This window comes from Trachinotus anak, unplaced genomic scaffold, assembly GCF_046630095.1.
Source record: "Trachinotus anak isolate AG129_WGS33_773 ecotype Australia unplaced genomic scaffold, CSIRO_AGI_Tana_v1 ptg000023l, whole genome shotgun sequence".
Taxonomy (NCBI): domain Eukaryota; kingdom Metazoa; phylum Chordata; class Actinopteri; order Carangiformes; family Carangidae; genus Trachinotus; species Trachinotus anak.
The window spans coordinates 6,655,523-6,675,261 of NW_027273874.1; the positions used below are offsets into that span (position 1 = coordinate 6,655,523).

General features: G+C 42.1%; 1 protein-coding gene across 2 annotated transcripts; it reads right to left on the reverse strand.

Moving 5' to 3' along the window:
- Positions 1-544: 544 nt before the first annotated feature.
- usp12b (ubiquitin specific peptidase 12b) lies at positions 545-18,214 on the reverse strand. 2 transcript variants are annotated; one of them, XM_071459958.1, is made up of 10 exons: positions 18,052-18,214; positions 12,990-13,070; positions 12,612-12,695; positions 10,317-10,446; positions 9,363-9,673; positions 8,924-9,000; positions 8,692-8,775; positions 6,773-6,970; positions 5,753-5,831; positions 545-1,249 (listed from the first exon to the last, which is right to left on the reverse strand). In XM_071459958.1, exons 1-10 carry the CDS (start codon positions 18,097-18,099, stop codon positions 1,148-1,150), a joined length of 1,194 nt encoding a protein of 397 aa, XP_071316059.1. In that variant the 5' UTR covers positions 18,100-18,214; the 3' UTR covers positions 545-1,147. The 2 variants fall into 2 exon arrangements, with proteins under 2 accessions (XP_071316059.1, XP_071316060.1); XM_071459959.1 differs by lacking the exon at positions 545-1,249 and adding an exon at positions 4,549-4,696.
- Positions 18,215-19,739: the final 1,525 nt, after the last annotated feature.

The following is a 19,739-nucleotide window of genomic DNA, read 5'->3' on the forward strand; positions in this document are numbered from 1 at the left end:
CAGACCTTTTAAGCTCATTGTTTTAGGTTTTTTTGCCTGGAAGGGGAAAAAAAAAAAAAAAAAAGATTTCTACCAAGATTTTATGTCTGCTCGTCCAAAACATCCCTGGTAACACAAAGTGGAGAGAAAAATAGGGCAAAACCCCAAATAATCTGCTGATAAAACCTTGAAATAATCAATAAAACAGTAAATTATTAAATCAGAGATGCTGTAAAATTGTGTTTTGGTCAGATTTTCACTTTTTTTTTCAATATTCCAAATAAAGAAACTCACTTTTTTTTTCTTAGGAAAAACAGAAAATAATGAGCCCTACTTATCTGTCAGAGACTAATGTCAGATGTATCTACACTGCTCCTATGGCTGGTTTTCATTTCACCTTCTGCCTTTAACACTATATCTTATTAGCACCACCTCACAGTATAAACACTGCAAACTAGCAACTGCATCGCTGCGCTGCGGTCAAAGTACACACTCAAGCTAATCACTCGTTAAAGGTAGTGTCAGTCGACCTTCCTCTGCCTCCAGAGGAAGATTTACTGGGAACTTTTTTTTTTGAGGTGAAGGTTATGTGTTAGCGTAAAGCCACGTTAAAGCTTTACAGTCACTGTGGAAAGCTAATTTAGCACGGTATAATATGCACACAAAGCACGCTAAAGAAGACTGTGACGCCACCGATGGTAACCATGACGAGGGGCCTTGGCATCCTCTGGCACAAGTTACTCATGTGTCTCATCCGAAACAGCTGATTGGTCACTTTGCGTCGTCACCGCAACAGTCCCAGACTGCTTTTACCTCCAAAATGGACCGCCGTGCACACGGCGATGTCAGCCTCTTGGATTGGCATTACTCTTTGTCTTCCCAGCTGATGCCACAGTGCAAAGCGAGTGTTACAGAATCGGCCATCTTGTTTTGTAAGGTGCTTGTTGCAGTGTGGGCTCAGAGGATTTGAACGGGTCGTAATCCAGGAGGCTGCCATGCGACCTGCGCACGTCACAACCGATCCGAGTGGCGCTCCAGTGCAAATCTCCGCCTACAGGGGAATAAAGCCTGGATACTTATGTGAGCGTACTGGGCGGAGCCGGTGGCAGCCATGAGCCCCTCCCCCTCTGTTGAGTGACAGTCTGTTGGGGATTTACCACTGGCTGGTTCAGTCTCTGGACTGGTAGAACAGGATGTATCCCGACTCAGAGTTCTTGGAGATGTCCGATGTCAGACCGTAGAACTCCTCGATCGCCTGCGCATCAATTTTCTGTAAGAGAAGAAGAAGAGGTTGTGATTTCAGCAGCACTGCAGAAATATTTTCCCAGACAATGCAGTGCACTTGGATTGATGCTTATTTGTTTTCTTTCTCAGAGTCTGTGCGTGTCTGTGCATGAAGTACAGAGCTGAAGCCGATGAAGCCGTTAGCTTAGCATAAAGACTTCCAGCTTCCAGTCTGATCACCTTCTACTACCACCTCAGCCTCAGTCTCATCTTACTCTGAAATGAAAGTAAATGTATGCACATGGAAAGTTTACTTCCCTTTAATCAACGTACAGTAGATTAAAGAGCAGCATGTTTACTGCTCACTTCCTTCTTTAGGAGAATACAATCCTTTTTTTTTTTTTTTTTTTTTACCCTTTCTTTCATTTTGAATGCAGACACAGATCCGAAAAATCACACTGCTGCCAAAGTCTGTAAATCAACAAGTAAGTCAGTAAAGTTTATTCATGTAGCAACTTTCACAGATAAAAGAGTGTTTTACATCGTAAAAAGTAAGAAAAGTTCAAGAAGAAACAGAACCATAAAACAAGAGTGAACTCACATTCTGCCTGAACTCTTTTTCTGACTATTTATTTTAGATCTTGAACTCTTAAAATACTTTGAATTACAAAATAAAAGTTTGTACAATGGTAGAATTTACTCTTTTTTTTATGTCCTTTGCTTTGTAATGAAAATGAATGAGAAAAGAAAAAATGCTGATCCCCGTTCACAGAGTACAAAAGCAAATGGGAGCAAAACAAGTTTTACCAAAACTGAACATTGTGTTCATATTTTTTGGTTTGAGAGACATTCTTCTGACATCAGGATGTTTGTTTTTTTTTAAACTCAAACAGAATAGATCTGCTGACAGCTTCACTTAGCTGACCACCTCATAAAAGAATCTTATTACCAAGTCACATCTCTGAATGTTTTTGAAAATTAGTTTCCACAGATTCTCCAGACAAGTATTCAAACACATTTCATGTTCCGAGATGTTTTATTCCAAACCTTTGGTAAACCTGTGTGTAAAGACCACCACAGGACATCGGGTGGTCGGTCTTAGCACAACATAAAAATCCTTTGTTGTGTAACTGTTTGACGGAGGCTTTTCATTCGCACACAAATCTCCATTTAAAATTGAGTCTGTTGACAAGTGCGCGGTAATGTCTGTTTCTTATTTGGAGAAGCTGTGTTCTGTCCAAAAGAGGAAAGAACGGGGCTGAAAACAAACTTCAAAAAATATGCTTTCGGATTGATGGTGAGAGAGAAGTGGCTACAACTTTAGAAGAAAGCCCCAAACAGAGGAGACAAACAGGCAAAACACAACGGATATAACTTATGAGAGAAAGTTGTGGAAGCTAGAATACGAAGCAGTGAGGCAGACAGGGCGAGTAAATCTATAAAAACCATAAAAAAAATGATAAGTTAGTGTTTCAGCTCTGCAAACTCAGCGGAATCTTCCACAGCTCAGCCAGTTTCTGTCCACTGGAGCAGATGTTCCAGCAGGCGTCCTTCCCATCATAGTGGAAAAATACTCAACCGCCGGTGCGATCAGTTTTAAACATCAGCCCTCGAGGACTGGGACTGAGCAGTTCTCTCTGTATTCTAACAGCAGGGTGACCTCTCCCACTGCTGGGGAGATTTAAACTAAAATAAACTACTTTAATTGGGTGAAAGGTCCCAAAGAAGGGCCTCCGATGTATAGATTTGATGTTTAATTGGGCGAAACTAGAACCAACCACTGAGCTGGAACTGTACTTGGATCAGAAAGGAGGGCCGAGGTGTTTTATTGCGCTAAACATTTGGTAGTTGAATATGAAGAATGTAAAGGCTGTGCCCACAGAGAAATGCTTTAAAAGGACCACACCAATAGTTTTGTGTGTTTTTATCCATTTACCCAACTATGACCTCCATGTTAAAACACATAATTCTACAAAACCTGAACATCATAGGCATCGTTAAAGTGGCAGAACAGTTGTGTTGGGTTGCATCAGACTGTGCAGGTGTCCATAATAAATTAGACCCTTATGCACAGCCATGCAGATGTGTTTAAGACATTTGAATGTGTTTTCTTCCGCCATTCCAGACAACTATCGGTCAGTCTACTATTAGCAGACTCTTTAAACTTGAGTTGTGGAATCCATCACAGTGAACTTCCAGCTTGTATTGTTGTTGTTTTTTTTAAGCACTGAAATTACATTATAACACAACATTAACGCAAGGTTTGCTGAAACGACTGCTCATTCAGTGGACTTAATGATGAAGGATTTACACAAATGTAGTTGGAGCCCGATTGATTTTTTACCCCATATGAAAAAATAAATCTCAAACTTCAGAGTATGCTTTCAAAAATGTTAGTAAAAATGTAAAATAAACATGATTTGTAAAAAAAAAAAAAAAAAAAAAAGATAAAACCTAAAATATCACTGGTATAGTCCTGTAAAAGGCAACAGTAGTATTTTGTAGATAAATCTAAAATGTGATGGTGAAATCTGTTAGAACAGGTCAGGAATATGAATAAAATGAATCACGTACAGTACTGTACAAAACTCTTGTGCCACTAATTTCTAATTACAGACTACAGATATTAATTTCTTTAAGAATGTTAATTAAGGTTTGTTGTGGTGATTTATTACAATATTACTGGATAACATTTATTTTACAGGTCCAAATATTCCCCCAGGGCAATTCTTAGAAAGAACTTTGTAATAGGGTACAATTTTTTTTTTTTTAAGCAAGAAGACAATTTAACATATGTAAATTAATGTTTTCAATACTTAGTGACTGTAATGAGTATTTACAAGGGATTAAATGGAACATTGTTTCCCTGTATGTGTAGACTGTATGTGTGCGGTCACTTTTGTTTCACAGTGGCTGTGAAACAAAAGAAAACTATTACACATCTGAGACAACTGTTTATACTGTTTGTTTTGTGTCTGTAACACACAGTGAACCCTGGATCATTTAACCACAATGACTGCACAGTCAGTTAACTGCTGATGGCTTGATTGCTTTGACACGCTGTCCTCTTTGCTTGGAGAAAGAAAAATAACAAACTGAGAGGTTTCTTGGCTGCAGCTAAAACACAGCAGCATGCCGTGGCTTTGGCCACGTACCGCTGTGGTCGACAGCCAGCGACCAGAGAGCTACATCATGCTTCTGGCAAACGCTACGCACTGATAAAGCTATACTTTTAACTTCATATACTTCTTATATGCTGCAGGGATGGAGGTCCTGGTAAATTTTCCCTTCTTGGATTCATTAATCATCACATCATTGCAACTATTGTCAGGCCAACTGTTGCATGTTGAGGCTGCTGTCACGTCAGCTGCGGTGTGGATGGCGGCGTGCTGAGAGAGGAGCTGGGAAAGCGTTCAACAGGGAGCTGAGCGCTATCGCACATGTAGCGGGATGTCAGACTGTGTTGTTTCTATGGAGGCTGCCATGTTCTCTCCTGTCACCACATCACAGAGGAAAGCAGATGGTTTTGTTAGAGAAGCCGCGGGGGGAAATCAGCCGAGCCGCAATTTCATGACAACCAAAATATATGCAAGTGAATGGACCGGGGTTAAAAATAACCCAAAGTTTTCACAAGCGCAATCTCGATATCAGCGTCACCTGCTTGCAGATAGCAAAAATGTAAAGATGAGGAATGAGGGCTGGAGCAGACAGACTGGGGTCGTAGTTTATGATCGTGGAGCTGGGATGAAAAATGTCTCAGTTAAAAGGAAAATCAAAGTAGGTACAAGGGGAACATGAGAAGAGACGGTGAGAGGGAAAGAGCCAGAGAGATGAGGCGGGTAAGGCAGGTAAACATTCTTCTCAGTCACAGGTCTTCAGTCTAATCCTGCTCTTTAATCTAAAGCAGGTATCCACTTCTTTCCTCTGTTTTCTTTCCCCTTATCTCCTTCCCTTTCTCCTGTACGGATGCTTTCATGCACTGCTCCACATCTCTAATCATGTCCTGATCGCTAAACCCGATTTTAGCTCCTCATCATTTAGCAAAGGTTGAAGTATCTAGGTCGGCCCCTCCGTAGGAAATCCAGACCCAACATTGGGAGCGCCAGGATCTACACCGAGTCTGGAAGGACAGCTGTTTGAAATTCCTGTCTGGTTAGAATGAGACGGGAAACTTCTAAATGGGACTGTGTGGAGAGGTGGGACGGCCGACGGGGACTTTAAACTTCTGATTGTGTCTGTTCGTGGACAGAAAGTTGTACGGCAACGTGATAGTCGACTGGGTTTCCTGGTTTGACCTTTCACTGATTAATTAACTCAGTAATTATACAATTCCTATCATACATTTTCTCATTTTGATATTTGTAAAACACAATGAGACGTTTGTTTAGTGAAGTTCTCTGTAAATACAGAAGCCTTGAGAGGCAAGTGATTTTTTGTTCTATTGTATATCAGAAAAAAAATTATTTTATTATTATTTTCAAGGCTCCTGGAGGATGTGGTTATTAAAAATAAAAAGGGAGAAAAGAGAGAATGAGAAAATTGTTCTTACCTCTACGATGTCGTCATCAAACAGCAGCCAGAAGCCGTGGCTCTTGACGATGGTGATGTAGTGTCCGCGGTTGGGACCACTGAAGAGGAACAAAAGGGAGACACACAACACAAGTGAAAATGTGAAACAAACACATAATTTATGGTTAAATCTTTTATTCGATGATACATGTTTTGAGTCTTTTATGTGGAAAATGTTTCACTACTGAGGCAACAGAGGTTCAAAGTCTAAGTGATGTTATCAAAACTAACTGGTCAGGAGAGCTGAGGCAACAACAATTTAATAACATTTGAAATGTGTCTGTGATGAATTCAGCGATCTTCTGACTGCACCATGAAAGCCTCTGTGTTTATGTATCCGAGCTGAAGACAATCTGACGACTAAGAGCTTGTACGAGCTCAGTGTCAGTCAGCTGATGTCAGATAATTATCCTCAGAGGACCTTCAACGTCCCTGAATCACCTTCTAGTGTGAAGAGCTGAATGCAAACAATGAGCTTTACTAGCCAGTTTTTGCTGTAATCACATATAAAAACATTTTATAAGTAACACTGCTGCCAAGAGCAGGCAAGAAAAAATGGTTAAAACCTTCATAAATGAACTTTTTAACACCTTTAGAGGGCCTTTTTTTGAGGAAATTGAAATCAATGCTTTTTAAAAGACTTTCCAAGACCTGCAGACTCCCTGTAAACTGAGCTACATCCACATGATAAGTGCTGAAAAAGATGCTGTTTAATAGATTAGCTGATGGACAGAAAATTAAGTTATGCAGAGAGTTGCTTTTAGCTTGTTTCCTGACAGCAGGTTTTATGGCTGCTGATCAGACAACAGAAGCAATTTAAAACTTTCAAGTAGAATGAGGCGAAGTCGTGATGTTAATCTTTAACAAACAGCACAGACGCTGCAACTCTGACAGGTGGAGAGATGACGGCAGATTTTATTCCCCCATGTTGTTGACTTTAAGGAAAAGTTGTGTACCTTAAGTTATAGTGTTAAAATATCTAGTTTAAAAAAAAACCTACCTGCCACAGTGTACTACGACAGCCACCAGGTCGTACATGCGGTCGGGGTTGGTGGCGTCCCCGGACGTGTTGAAGAGGCGGAGCTCCAGGGGGAAGACGACGCGATAGGACAGTTTGGTGTAGCGGTGCAGCTGGTCCATGTATTTAAAGCGCTTCAGGTGGAGGGCGAGGATCATGGGTAGCTTCTTTACCCTCATCCTGACAGAGACACAGAGACAGAGACAGAGATGTTCCTGAGGCTTTGGTGCCATTGATTTTTTTTGAGTGATACACTGATGCCAGGACACAACTGAAGCTGAAATGATCTCTGAAGTGAACTCTTTGTGTTTGGTCTCGACACAAAGTACAAAGACTCACAAGAACCTTTACTGAAACAGAAAAATCAAAATAAAGTGAAAGGCCCATAAAAAAGGTCAATGGAACCAGGAGGGAAGGAAAATCACACAAAGACAAGCAGCAAGGGTGAAATGTCCCTGATAAAAACTCGGAGGTCTAAAAGCTTTCCGTTCTGACGCCATTACTGTTCCAGACCCCCCACCAGGAACAAGAAGTGAGTGCTCTGTCGCTTTGTGCTCCTCCTAATTTGGCTCGTGCTCTCGCAGCGCTCCGCTCAGTGTTAATGCCGGCTGCAGTCGCTGGTGACAGCATGGCCCTTTCAGGCTAATACATGTTACCCGGTGCACTCATCAGGCGCTGCAAAACGGAGGATGATAAATATACACACGCGAAAAGACAGGAAGCGCTCCGTCCAGCGGCTCTGACACCGCCGTGCAGTGGTTAATAATAGACGCCTTCGCCTAGATCAACTTTAAACACCTATGATGAACTTCTCAGAATGCAACAGGAACTGGTTGCCATAGAAACATCAGATGTGGTTTCGGGGGTGCCTTCTAATGGAAAAAAAAAACCTGACTGTATTTGTCCGCTTAAAAGAAACTTTCAAGCGGTTGAGCTTCGCATATAGAGCTGCGTGACAGCGGTTCTAACCACTCCCACACAGCAAAGTGCTAATTTGGATGACAGATTCTCACAGATAAGAGCTTCTATTTTCATAATGGCCAAAAATTTGTTGAGGCTTCCGTGTGACTAAAGCTGTGGGTTTTAAAGTTTTAAACTGGCACGTAAATGTGATTGATTTGCACGCTGTCATTTTCAAGGCTTAGGCTGTGATCAGCTGAAGTTCCTGTTCGTCTAGACGAGGCAGCTGTAAATGTGAAGCACCATATCTCCAGAAAAAGAACAAAGATAACACTGACTTATTAACCAGCCCTAATTTAACAATATTTAAACTCACATTTAAACTCAGGATGTACTGATCTGACCCTTTGAACAGAATGTTTCTGATCTATTGGAATAATATCAATAATAATATTGTCTCTTTTGCACAGATTGAGTATCAGCTGAATGTTGCTGATCCAGACTGAATGCAGTTTTCTGTTCATTTGCAGCAGTGAGCTAAAGCAGTGGAAGTTCATTGTGAAAGCTGAAACTCTGACAGTGACTTTTGCAGTTTGTTACCAACGTTTCACCTCATGCACTTTTTCTAAACAGCAGGTCGACGTTTTCTCTGCTTTTTTGTTGGGAAAGCGTTTTGAAGTCTCTCGTGCGTGGACACAGAGGAGAGCGAGTGCACGTGGGCTCTCATCATCGAGAACGTGTTGGTGTATCTGACATTATGAGGTTGACGGATTGGAATGACGCACTTTCCTAAAACCTTTAAACAGCAGAAATGCAATTTTCACAAACCCAAATAGCATGTTGGTGTCTGTACTTAGTCTGAGTTTATATCATAGTTAGTGTTGGGGCAGAAAAAGTCTGACAGAGAGGTGAAATGGAAAAAAGAAGAAGCAAGTAAAAATAAAAACAGTGATAAAGTACGAAAGAAAAAGGAAATTAAGTGTGTAGCTGGTGTCACTCACCTTTTCTGGGCTTCCTGTTTGCTGCGACACTGCTCACAGTAGTATTTGTATTCACTGCATAATGTCTCTGTGTTGCTGAAGCCCCTGTTCAGAAGACACACACACACACATTGAAGACACAGCTCCATAGACTGTGATCATGAACCATTCGAGACTCCACCACAGTCCTGGTGTAATAACCATTGTCTTTGCCATGACTCTGAATATCAAGTGAACAGAAAAGGCGTATTACCTAAGACAGTGTGTGATAGAGGTGTTCTGCTCCACATCCACTGACAGATCCAGGAAGTCCTCGTCTTTACTGCTCACCTGGAACGGAAGTGAAGACACTCAAGGTCACTGAACTGGCTTAGAACTTGCAATGCAACATCACGACTACAGTTCTGTTTTGCTCCTGAAAAAGTTGAGCACTTTTTGTATTTGATTCCTTAATATCCCATTTACCACTGTCATTAAAACACACATCAGGGCCAGGTGTACATGCTGCTAGCTAGCGCTGCCTCTTTCTGCTACGGCAAGCAAGAAAAAGGGCAAAAGCTGCAGGTAGTAGCAGCAACGCCAGCTAAAAAGTCTGGCCTTGTGTTGATGAAAAGTCTGACGGCGCCAAACTGCACCAGGGTCAGACTGTAGCTGCAGCAGGTGATGCAGAGACGCAGGCCACCGACACTCACAGCTTCACAGTTGAGGCAGCGCGTCTCGTTGGTCAGTGTTCCCTGGAAGATCTCGTGGACCCAAGTCTGTTGCGTCTCCTTCCCTCCATCGCCTTCTCCTCCTCCTCCTTCACTTCCTCCCCCTCCTCCTCCTCCTCCTCCTGCACTCCCCCCTCCTCCTCCTCCACCTCCCCCTCCTCCTCCGTTCTGCACCAGTTTTCCATTCTGCTGTCGCTCCTGGCTCTTCTCCTCCTGGAGCAGGTCTGCGATGGTGTTGAGGAGGTAGTTGAGGAATTCGTGGGCGTCCTGCTGCATGTAGTTGTCAAACAGCTCTGACAGGGACACAGGTAGAAAGATATGCATATGTGAAAAGATGAGGGGTAACAGTAACAGAAAAAAATACATATACATATATATGGGGAGAGATGGGGAGAGGGAGGGAGAGAGAGAGAGAGAAAGAGAAAGAGAGAGAGAGAGAGAGAGAGAGAGAGAGAGAGAAGTGGAAAGAGGAAAATAGATAAGGGCGTGAAAAAAGACAGAAATAGACAAATAGGGAAGGAAGACATTGAGGAGAAAGAGAACAGAAAATAAACATCATCAGCACATGTTGGCAAGGAGAAACGAGCCAATTAAGACCGCCTCTTCTTTTTCATCTGCTTTCCACTCCAGGATTTGGCTGACAATTTTATTTCCTCAGCTGAGACCCCCCCACCCCCCCACCCCCCCCCCCCACCCCACCCCACCCCACCCCCAGCTCAATCTTTTTTCGTCTTCCCCTCATCTCATCTCTCAGCTGTGACACTCCATGTCGAAGAGAAGTCTGTTTAAACATGTAATTGATGAAAGACCTGCTTAGACTTTAAATTTTTTTATACCTGGTGTCAGACATGTTTTTTTTTTCTGACAAAAAATACAGAAGTGGATTTAAGTGTCTGACAGCAGCACATTTAATCATTCATCATTTTGTGTCACTACCATTCTCTTTTCTCAGCCGTGAGATGAATTTCTTGGGAGGGATGACTCCGACTTTCTTCTTCTGCGTGGCGATGCTGTTGAACAGGTCAGCCAGACAGGTCAGGAGGGACTCCTTACGACGCGGCTGCACCTGGAGAGGAGGAGGAGGAGAAGGAGGAGGAAGACACACCTGTTACCGCCATAAAGACTTGTAGCGGGGCCGTGTAATCATTTATGTGACGTCCAGTTCAGGCTGAACCTTGAAATTTTATCTAATCTATGAGAACAATATGACAAAACTATAAAACACCCAAACATAATGTGATATAGATGACCTGTGAAATGTATTTTCACTCATTAACCAGGGTCAGAGGTAACAGTTAACAGAGGCTCTAAGGACTCTCTGAAGATAATTTAAAGCTCCACACAGTCTAAAGGTAGATGTCCATGTGTTTGTGATTCTAAAGCAGGTCTAGGTTCTATATTAACACTGTGAAAGTATCAAAGCCTCAGTCCACAGAGAAATGCACACAGCCTGTATTCAGAAACTGAGCCTTAAAACCAGCCGTCAGGACTTCTGGAATTTTGTGATGTCACAACAAAGCAGTCACGGCCCTCAGCCATGCCCCAAGCCCCGCCCACCTGGACCCATCATCCAACCTTGCAGGATTTTGTTCCTCTGACAGTTTACCCTAAATCTGCTATATTTGTATTTGATTGCTCAGAAAACAGTCAGCCAATCAGAAGAGAGGCTAAGAGCCCCTGAGCCCTGTCAGGAAATTTTTCACGGCACTACTGGTCCAAGGATAAAATAGCCCTCATCCCTGAAGGTTTTTCTCTCATAAAAGTGAAACGTGAAATTCTTCCATTAAAGCATAACATACTGTAAATTCCACACTGGGGTGGAAGCATATTTTTGAGTGGAGCTGTGTCCTCATTCTCTCAAACACTCTCCTGTCAGGCTCTTGAAGGCAGCTGGAGTAGTTTTTTTTTTGAGTGTAGTGACACCAGTAAGTCTCAGCTGTTTGACAGGTGATTTGGTCCTCGTCAGTTTCTGCAGTGAAGTCAGTGGAGATGATTTGTCTTCAGGAAAACACATTACAGGAGCCACTGAATTCGTATATAGGACGGGAACTCGCAGAATTTCTCCTACATTTTTTGTTGCTCTGGCCATTGGTTCCATCAGTTATGATAAAACTGTATCTACCAGCTTTATTGCTGGGGTCTTGTAATGCTGCTAAAAATAGGTCTGTCTGGGCAACAAGCAGGAGCAGTCAGATGATGAGACAGGTTGAAAACAAACCCCCTGGTTGGACAAAGTTATTTAGAAGAGAGAAAAAGGGCCAACTGTAAAATATCAGGTCATGTGTGACAGACTGTTTCCCCTGCAAACAGTGCTCCCCCATAGTGCTGAGGAAGCCCTGGGGTTTATTTAGATTAGCATTAGGTTGTGATTAGGCATCACAGAGATGAGAGGTTAGAGGAAGGACTGCGGCATGGGGTTAGGGCTAAGATTGGACTCAGCACAAGGTCACGGGAAACAGATGTGGACACAGCACTGGCTCCCTGGTTTAACCCAGTCCCACCATACTTGCAGCAGTCACAGTTTGTCTGTGCACGGAGGGATTTTTAGTGACATCTCAAGCGCACTCGCTTTACTTCAAAATAAAGCGGTTGAGGTAATCTGGCTAAACTGTTGGCTTGTTTGCCACTTGTATAAATGGCTTGTTTTTGGACCTAATTGCACAGATGTGCTCCTACGCTGAATAATTAATGGGAATATTATCGAGATCACACTTTGGCCAAGTGCAATTTCCAAATCGCAGGAGCTGAAATTTTCATGATAAAAACGTAAAATGTGACACAACAGACCACAAATGAAGCATTGTGGAGCTACAGACACAACCTGGCTTATAAATCCTATTATCCACTGAAATCATGACACATATCGCAATTGCAATATGACTTTTTTCAGCCCTATTGGTGAATAATTGATACATTGATATTATGAATAGAAAACCTCACTTTTCCTTTAACACTTTTCGAGCTGTCTAACACTATGAATGCACATGGAGACACTCACTAGCTTTGCACCATTGAGTCCACAAACAACTCATGTAACTGGCTCACACAAGTACAGGTATCTGCTCCATTCAAAAAGGTCTGGTCGTCAAATATCATATGCAGCCTGCTTTTTCAAACCACTACCAGAAAAAATGTTATCTTACACTCAGGCCAATATGGTATCTCAGTGCATTCTTCTAGCATGAGCAAAAGAATCTCAGTTACAGCTATGGTGTTTCTCTCGTCACTTACCTTGTATGCCAACACCTTCTCCCTGAACGGTCGACAGAAATACAGAGCCTGCAGCACTGAATTACAGTAGCAGGTGTTGCCAAACTAGAAAAAAAAGACAAGAGATAGAGAGAAAGAAAGGCACAGGATTGAGTGGAGGGTGTATTCGTGAGACGCTGTGTTACAATTCACACCAAATCAGAGGCAGTGCTATTGGAGGAATGGGGCTCGTGCTTAGCCTAAATGACTGGACACAAGTTTGAATCTCCAGACAGCCTGAGGCAGAGGAACATTAGAAGGACATTAGAAATACTTCCTAGAAGGACAGTGAGGGCAGGACCTCACCAAATCTACAACAGCAGGCTTAACATGTGATGTATAGCTTTGATTGACACTTACGTTGACCAATCCAAAGTAGTGTTCATTAACGGGAAACTGTTCCGGTCCAATCTCCTTTTCCAAGGCAGAGGCATTGGCGCCCTGGAGAAGAAGGAGGAGGAGGAGGAGGAAAGAGAGAGTCATTTAAATCATCCTCTGGCTGTAAGTTCACACAGAATAGCAAAATAAACAATTGCATCAAATATTAAATATTCATTCATGGAGTCAAGTTATCCATTGTGCTCGACTTCCTCCTCATTGTTTTCTGGTTTTCCTGCTGTATTTTCTCTCTGCTCTGCCGGACTGTCGACCATCTGTTTGCTGCAGCTGTGTGTCCTGCTTCATATCCTCTGTTTCTACAAACACGCCGATTTCATCTGAACAGCGTTAAGTCTCATTACGATTTTTGCTGCCTTTGTCAACAAAACTCACAAGGAGTCCATCTGTTACAGGAGAACACATGCCATAGTTTAAATTTGTGCGTGCAACTGCAAAAGAACACACCACAAAAGTGCTCGGCTAAGCAGATCCGACAGTACAGTCGAGTGTAGGGTCAGTATATCCACCAGCTTATTCACACCAGGCCATGATTGGATGAAAATGTTATTGTAAAGTAGCCAAACTGTGCCAGATCTATCCGGCTGTTTTTCCATGTGGACGGTGTTTTTGTTATTAAACGCCACTTCCTGATTCTATTCATATGATGCCCAAGATTTCCAAATTTCCTCCCATGACTCAGCTGTGAATTCAGTTGAGTTTCAAAAACATCAACATCGAGCGCACAACAGTATCACAGCGTGTGCTTTTATTTGTGAAAAATTGTTTTTAACCTTGGGTAACAAATTGAACGTCTACATTTTACAGAGAGATTTCAAGGACCAAACAGAAAAGATGAGCAAAGATGTTACACGATGGTTACATTTCAGAAAAACTTGGCTCAGAGAAACGTCAACAGGAATTTGAGCTGGTAAAATGTAAAAGGCTTGTTGTTGAAAATCTCTCTTTGTAAAAAAATGTGAAAGAAACTCAAGTTTGTGAATTAGTAAAAAGGAAAAGGAGAATTTATGCACAAATTATATGAACAGTGAGGCTACACCAAGAGCTGCTTTTGTGAACATCTGACTAAAAAATTCACAATCGTGAACACAACGCTGTGTTTGTCCCTGAAGCTGCACTCAGCTAAGTTACAAGTACAAACTCTGGCCCTGCTTTTGGTAACAAAAGTAGAGACACAAAACACACTCAGAACTGAAGTGGGTGTGTGTGCTTCTGTGTAACTTCAGTGTCACACACACTCTTTTCAAGGCGAGACAATAAAGCAGCCTTTTAAAATGGAAATCATGCCTGTATCTGACCGTGGCTCATCTGTCGACAAAATAAATGCAACATTATGTATCAATATTAATCTCATGTAAGCAGAGTGTCAATATATTTTGGCTGACTTTCATAACTGTGTGACTAAAATCAGACTTTTTATAAAAGCCGCCTTTCAGTCAACATGAAGCCTTTTTTTCTTCTGGATGTCACTTGCTCTGAGTTTCCAGAAATCAAATATCATATTAAGTCAGCAGAGAGAGAAACGGAGAGAGGAGGGGAAAGAAGATGACGATGATGATAACAATGATGCAGCTTTTCCTTCAAGGGTGACTGACTACACGGAGCGGAGCGGAGCCACGCTGCTGTTACTCATCATCAGACTGCAGTCCATGTAAAGTCAACAAGAGGCGAAGCAGACGGAGGCCTGGCTGAGGTCATTTATCCAACAAACACGGCCTCCAAACAGCACAGGGTCGTAAACAAAGCCAGGGCTCTGTCGTGTGAGAACAACAAACAGACGGGGTGGGGGGGCAACTATCCGGAAAAAGATCTGTTCGGTATGGACTGTAAATCAAGGCTGTATTTCATTGAGATTTTCAGAGTTGGTTTGATGTGGCAGTTTTGAAATGACTGTTTCCTGACCCGATGGAAATGAAAGTGAAGTTGACGCTGCTGAAAAACATCTCAGATGCCAGCTTCAGTGGAAAGACGGCAGGGTTAAGTGACTGTTCTGCTTTGTGACTGCGTAGTGTTTATCAATCATGACTAACAGTCGAGAAGATGTTATGAAGAAAAGCATCGTGACCAACTTGTTTTTGAGCAGCTGAACAGCTGGCCCAGCAGGTACCGTTTGATACCAAAACCATACTTTTTGCTTAGAATAAAATCAACACAAATCTTTTTCATCCAACTAAATAAGTCAAGTGTCTTAACTGCATCAATGTTTAAGGCCCCCACTTATGAAAATCAAGTTTTTAATCTTGTTAATGTGTCCATATGATGTTTCTTACATAATACAAGGCATATCATGAGAAGACATATCATTGGGGGGAGGGGGTGAGGGGTGTTAATGTGCATCAACACAACCACTAACCACTAACACTCTGTCAGCTACTGCCAGTTACAAGCTAACAAACAACACAAACAAATGCTAATGCTAACTACACTAACCATTCTGATATGGCCGCTAGTCTCTGAGGCTCAAACATGTGGCCGAGTCTCTCTGGTGTTTCCTCCTCTAACCACCTTGTCACTCTCTGCTCTTTCACCTGGAGACCTGGAGCAACCGGCAGTGGTGGGCGGGGTATAAGGCCCAGATTTCTCAATGAGGAAGTAAACGTAGATGTGCTTCAGTCCCAGGTTTCCAGGTTGTTGTTTTTTTTCCCACTTCTTATGTGAGAAAACCATGTTTAACAAAATATTAATCGTAGCAGAGTATGTTTCACCTGGTTTAAAACATGTCTGGGGAGGAACTTTAAATGTTGTCAGTCATGTAGAACTTAAAAAATGGTCTAAAATCAGCAAAGGTATGATTTGTAATTTGATTGAAAGCTGGAGAACAACTACTAAAGGGACCGACAACTTTCAATCTCAACTTTCAAGGTAAAATAGTGCCAGATAATTAACATTCATCATCATCTATAGTCCCCCCATAACCAGGTAACCTCCACCTGCTGAGGAAGAATCAAAAGTTCCACAACCTTCTTAAATTTAAAAATTTTGTCGAAACACAAGCAACCACACAAGATCTTTGCCTAAACAAAGGGATCTAAAATCAGCAGAATTCTGATTGAGCTCTGGATCTCTCTGATCCAAGAGGAAGTAAACAAGATTATAAGTCTGATCAGATTATGTGTTGATAGCTTCTGGTACATGACAGATTTTAATAGACCAAAAAAAATCTTGAGCTCTAATTAAAAGTGTCAAATAATTTGCTAATAACTATGTTCCCCAGACGCAGGAAGTAAAACTGTGACACAGAGCGACTGGGAGATACATCTTACACCGTACACATCACATTTTCCTCTCCTCTTCTCCTCATGCTGCATCACAGTGCAATACAATGATATCATAAGAAGTTGTCGTCTGCCCAGAGACACTTTGGCCGTCATGTTCATATTACTACACTTCCCTTCTCTGAAAACATCAATAGCCATCATCCTCAATAGCTGCCACATAAGAGGTGATTCTATCAATACTGTCCAGCTCTGGTTTGCACAGCCCTAACAGTGAATTTCACGGTATCACCAGCCAAATTGATCCGGGCAGAAACTGGTAGGCTGCCAGAGCGGCAAGCAGACTGAACAAACCCGCCAGCCGTGGCTAATATTTAGCCTTGTTAGTGTTTGTCTAGTGGGTGCCGTTAAATGACGCTGGCCAGGGATGCTGGACTCCACGCTTAAATGGGTTACATGTCCCGGTGTGTGGTCTTTAACACCGAGCGTGTGCCAGACGCACTGACTAAGTAAGAGCTTACTGTTTTCAGCGTGCACACACACACAGCAGCATAAGCAGCAGCAGCCAACAAATTAAAAAGACTGCAGCAGGCTCCTCAGTGGCATCTGCCTGGCCGTCTGTCATCTCTGAAATGTGCAGCGGGCAGAAGCAGGATAAGTTACAGTCAGAAGTTAATCTTCGGGCTTTAAGCTCCCTGTCTGCCTCTGTGACTTAGCTTCCCTGCCAAGTCCACACAGACAGAGCAGTCGCGTCAAAGGCGTCCAGAGCAAATGAGGAAGTGTAACAGCGTTTTGACCTTTTCACCCTTGACCTCTTTGTGAGAATCTGCCAAACAGGTTGCCGCCCTTCAGCTGGAGAATCTGTACTGAAGCTCCTGTGTTAACAAGCATCAAGTGCCTTTGGGAAAGGTGCTGCAGGGCTGCTGTTGTGTAGCTGACCCTGACCTCTGACTCTGCTAGATTTCTGTGCAAGGATCAATAAAGTATCAGGTTTGCAAAAGTTATTCAGGAGCAGGTGACTTTCTGAAAATATTTGCATCCAAAGGGATAAATACAGAGCAAGGGTCTTTCACAGTAAACTGAACTAAAGGTGACAGAGCACGAGTAGAAAATCTTTCAAGCACCAGCCTCTGGTCTATCTTTTATTTAGCCTCACAAACACACTACACCATAAAAGGGATCCCGCAGATTCCAGTTTAAAGAGTGCGTTGAAACCTAAACATTAGCACAGTGTCCGTCCAGAGGAAACATTCAGGGTGTATCCCATGACAGGAAATGCTAAATTTCTCCATCAGTCACACATGAAGCAACAGCAGTGTCAGCTGGCTGAGGTGTTTACATTCGCTGACCGTAATGATGTTTAGCTATTCACACATATTTTATGTGGGTACAGGAATATTTTATTTTTTTTAAACAGAAGCTGATCGAAGTAATTATGACCCGAAGTGGGATTTTCATCCAGACCAGCACCGAGTAAACAACTTTGTCCAAAACAGAGCGTTGGGCTAGCAGGCTAAGCTAGCTAGTTTTCGCCCGTTGGTCAGCCCTGCCCTTCCCGCATAAACAAACTACAAGCGGGCTACTACACTTTCAAACATGCTGGGTTTGCGCATATTTACATCGTCTTATTAAACGAACCCACAGTATCCACGGAGCTACCGCGAACAGGCTATGCTGCACAACTTTCTGTGTTATTATCATGATGCTAGCCGCGCTGCTAGCTTAGCGTCCTGGCTCACTTACAAGCCCAGGCACCGGACGGAGCCGCGGCGCACAAACACCGGCGACACAGCCGAGTCTCAGCCGCTTACCATCGTACAAATCGAGGCGATCTTTCGGACTGTCATCAGTATTTCCATCCGTAAGCCGCCATGGTGGACCGAACCCCGATGTTGAAATTGTGAGAGCCGATGCGGCTGCAGAGTTCCGGGAGAGCCGTCTGCCCCTGCTCGTTGCTGCTGTCAGTAAAACCGACAACAGGACGGCACGAAGGACTTCCGGTCCTGCTCTTCAAAATAAATCGTTATTGTTATTGTTATTGTAAAAACAACATATTGACATGTCCAGTAGTTACCAAAGATGTTGACTTATTCTTTGGTAACTTTGTTTAAAATATGACTCAATTAATGTCAAAATTGCTGTCAGTTAGTTTAATGTGAATCGACCAATTGATTATCCAACTAATTACTTTACTGCCATGTAAAGTGGGGATCCAACAACAAATTCTTGCCCCAGGCTGCCCCTCGGAGGTTATGCTGAAAAGGAAGAAAATGTAAAAATCGTGACGACTGAGTGATATTAAACACAAAATATGGCTGAGATCTAAGAAAAAAAAAACTAGCTATTAAAACCTGGTGTTTTGCTATTTTGTGGAAATGAATATTTGCTGCAATACAGCTCTAGTTTGTGCGCTTTGTGTGCTCAGCTTTTATATTTGGGATTTTTGAAACATTAATAGCCTTAACAATATTTTGACACTTCTCAAATTTAAAACATCTGAAGTATGAGTGATAACATAATGAAATTAGGTGCAAACTGTGACAAACTAAAATATATATATATGTATTTTTTATTTTTTTTTTTTTTTGTTAAGTTATATTGTAATTATTTTTTGTCCGTCAGTAACAAAAACTGACTCAAAGAATAAATTACTACCATAAAAAAATGGTTTGCATCATTATGTTTTACTTTGAAGGTAAAATAATGTAGCTTCCGGTATCACTCGGGATATTTTGGCTTGACTCAGCGCAGCTTCCTGTCGTCCAGCCTGGACGCTGTACGGGAGCGTTGGTTGGTTCGATTCCTAACATGAGGACAGCATCGGCGGGCGGTGCTTCGTGCCGCCGCTGGTACATGACCTCTTCAGCTGTGTGAGTCATTTCCAGTCTTACACAATAAACTAAAATCTGGTTGTGATTTATAAACAAAAGTTTTTAATTTTGACAAAAAGTTTTGATCATAAATCAAATTCAGGCTATATGAGGTCATAATTGTGAGATTAAACTTTGGGATACAATTTCATTTCCAAATTTTTGCCTTAAAAATGTTGCACTAGTAAGGAGAGGTTTTTAAATGAATCTTAATAAGTCATAATTTTAAATTTCATAAAATTTTTATTTAACATTCACGGTTATGAATATTTTTGCTTGTCTTTCCTTACACGGTCTCTTTTTTCTGGCATGTATAAGCTTCCACAGAACCCACAGTGTTGATTCCTTCTCTGCTGCGTGGAAACTGTGATTGTAAATGAAGCATGAGCTTTTTTGGGCCCATATTGGTCCATTATGACCATTTTTATTTTTTATTTTTTTGTAGATTTATTATCATCAACCTTATCATTAGCCTTCCTTATTATTTATCATCATAAGCCTCAATGCCCATGTTGGACCAGGGAGCTGAGGATCCCAATTTAGACTGGACTCATATTCGAGGGGATGGTTCAAAGTGTGCATCCCTCCCTCCCTCCCTCCCTCTCTCTCTCTCTCTCTCTCTCTCTCTC

Excerpts from the sequence above, each read along its gene's own strand:
- usp12b (XM_071459958.1), bottom strand. The coding sequence starts at position 18,099 with ATGGAAATACTGATGACAGTCCGAAAGATCGCCTCGATTTGTACGATG. Across the intron at positions 12,696-12,989 it reads ACTACTTTGGATTGGTCAAC|TTTGGCAACACCTGCTACTG; the intron begins GTAAGTGTCAAT and ends TTTTTTTTCTAG. Across the intron at positions 8,776-8,923 it reads TCTATCACACACTGTCTTAG|GGGCTTCAGCAACACAGAGA; the intron begins GTAATACGCCTT and ends TCTTCTGAACAG.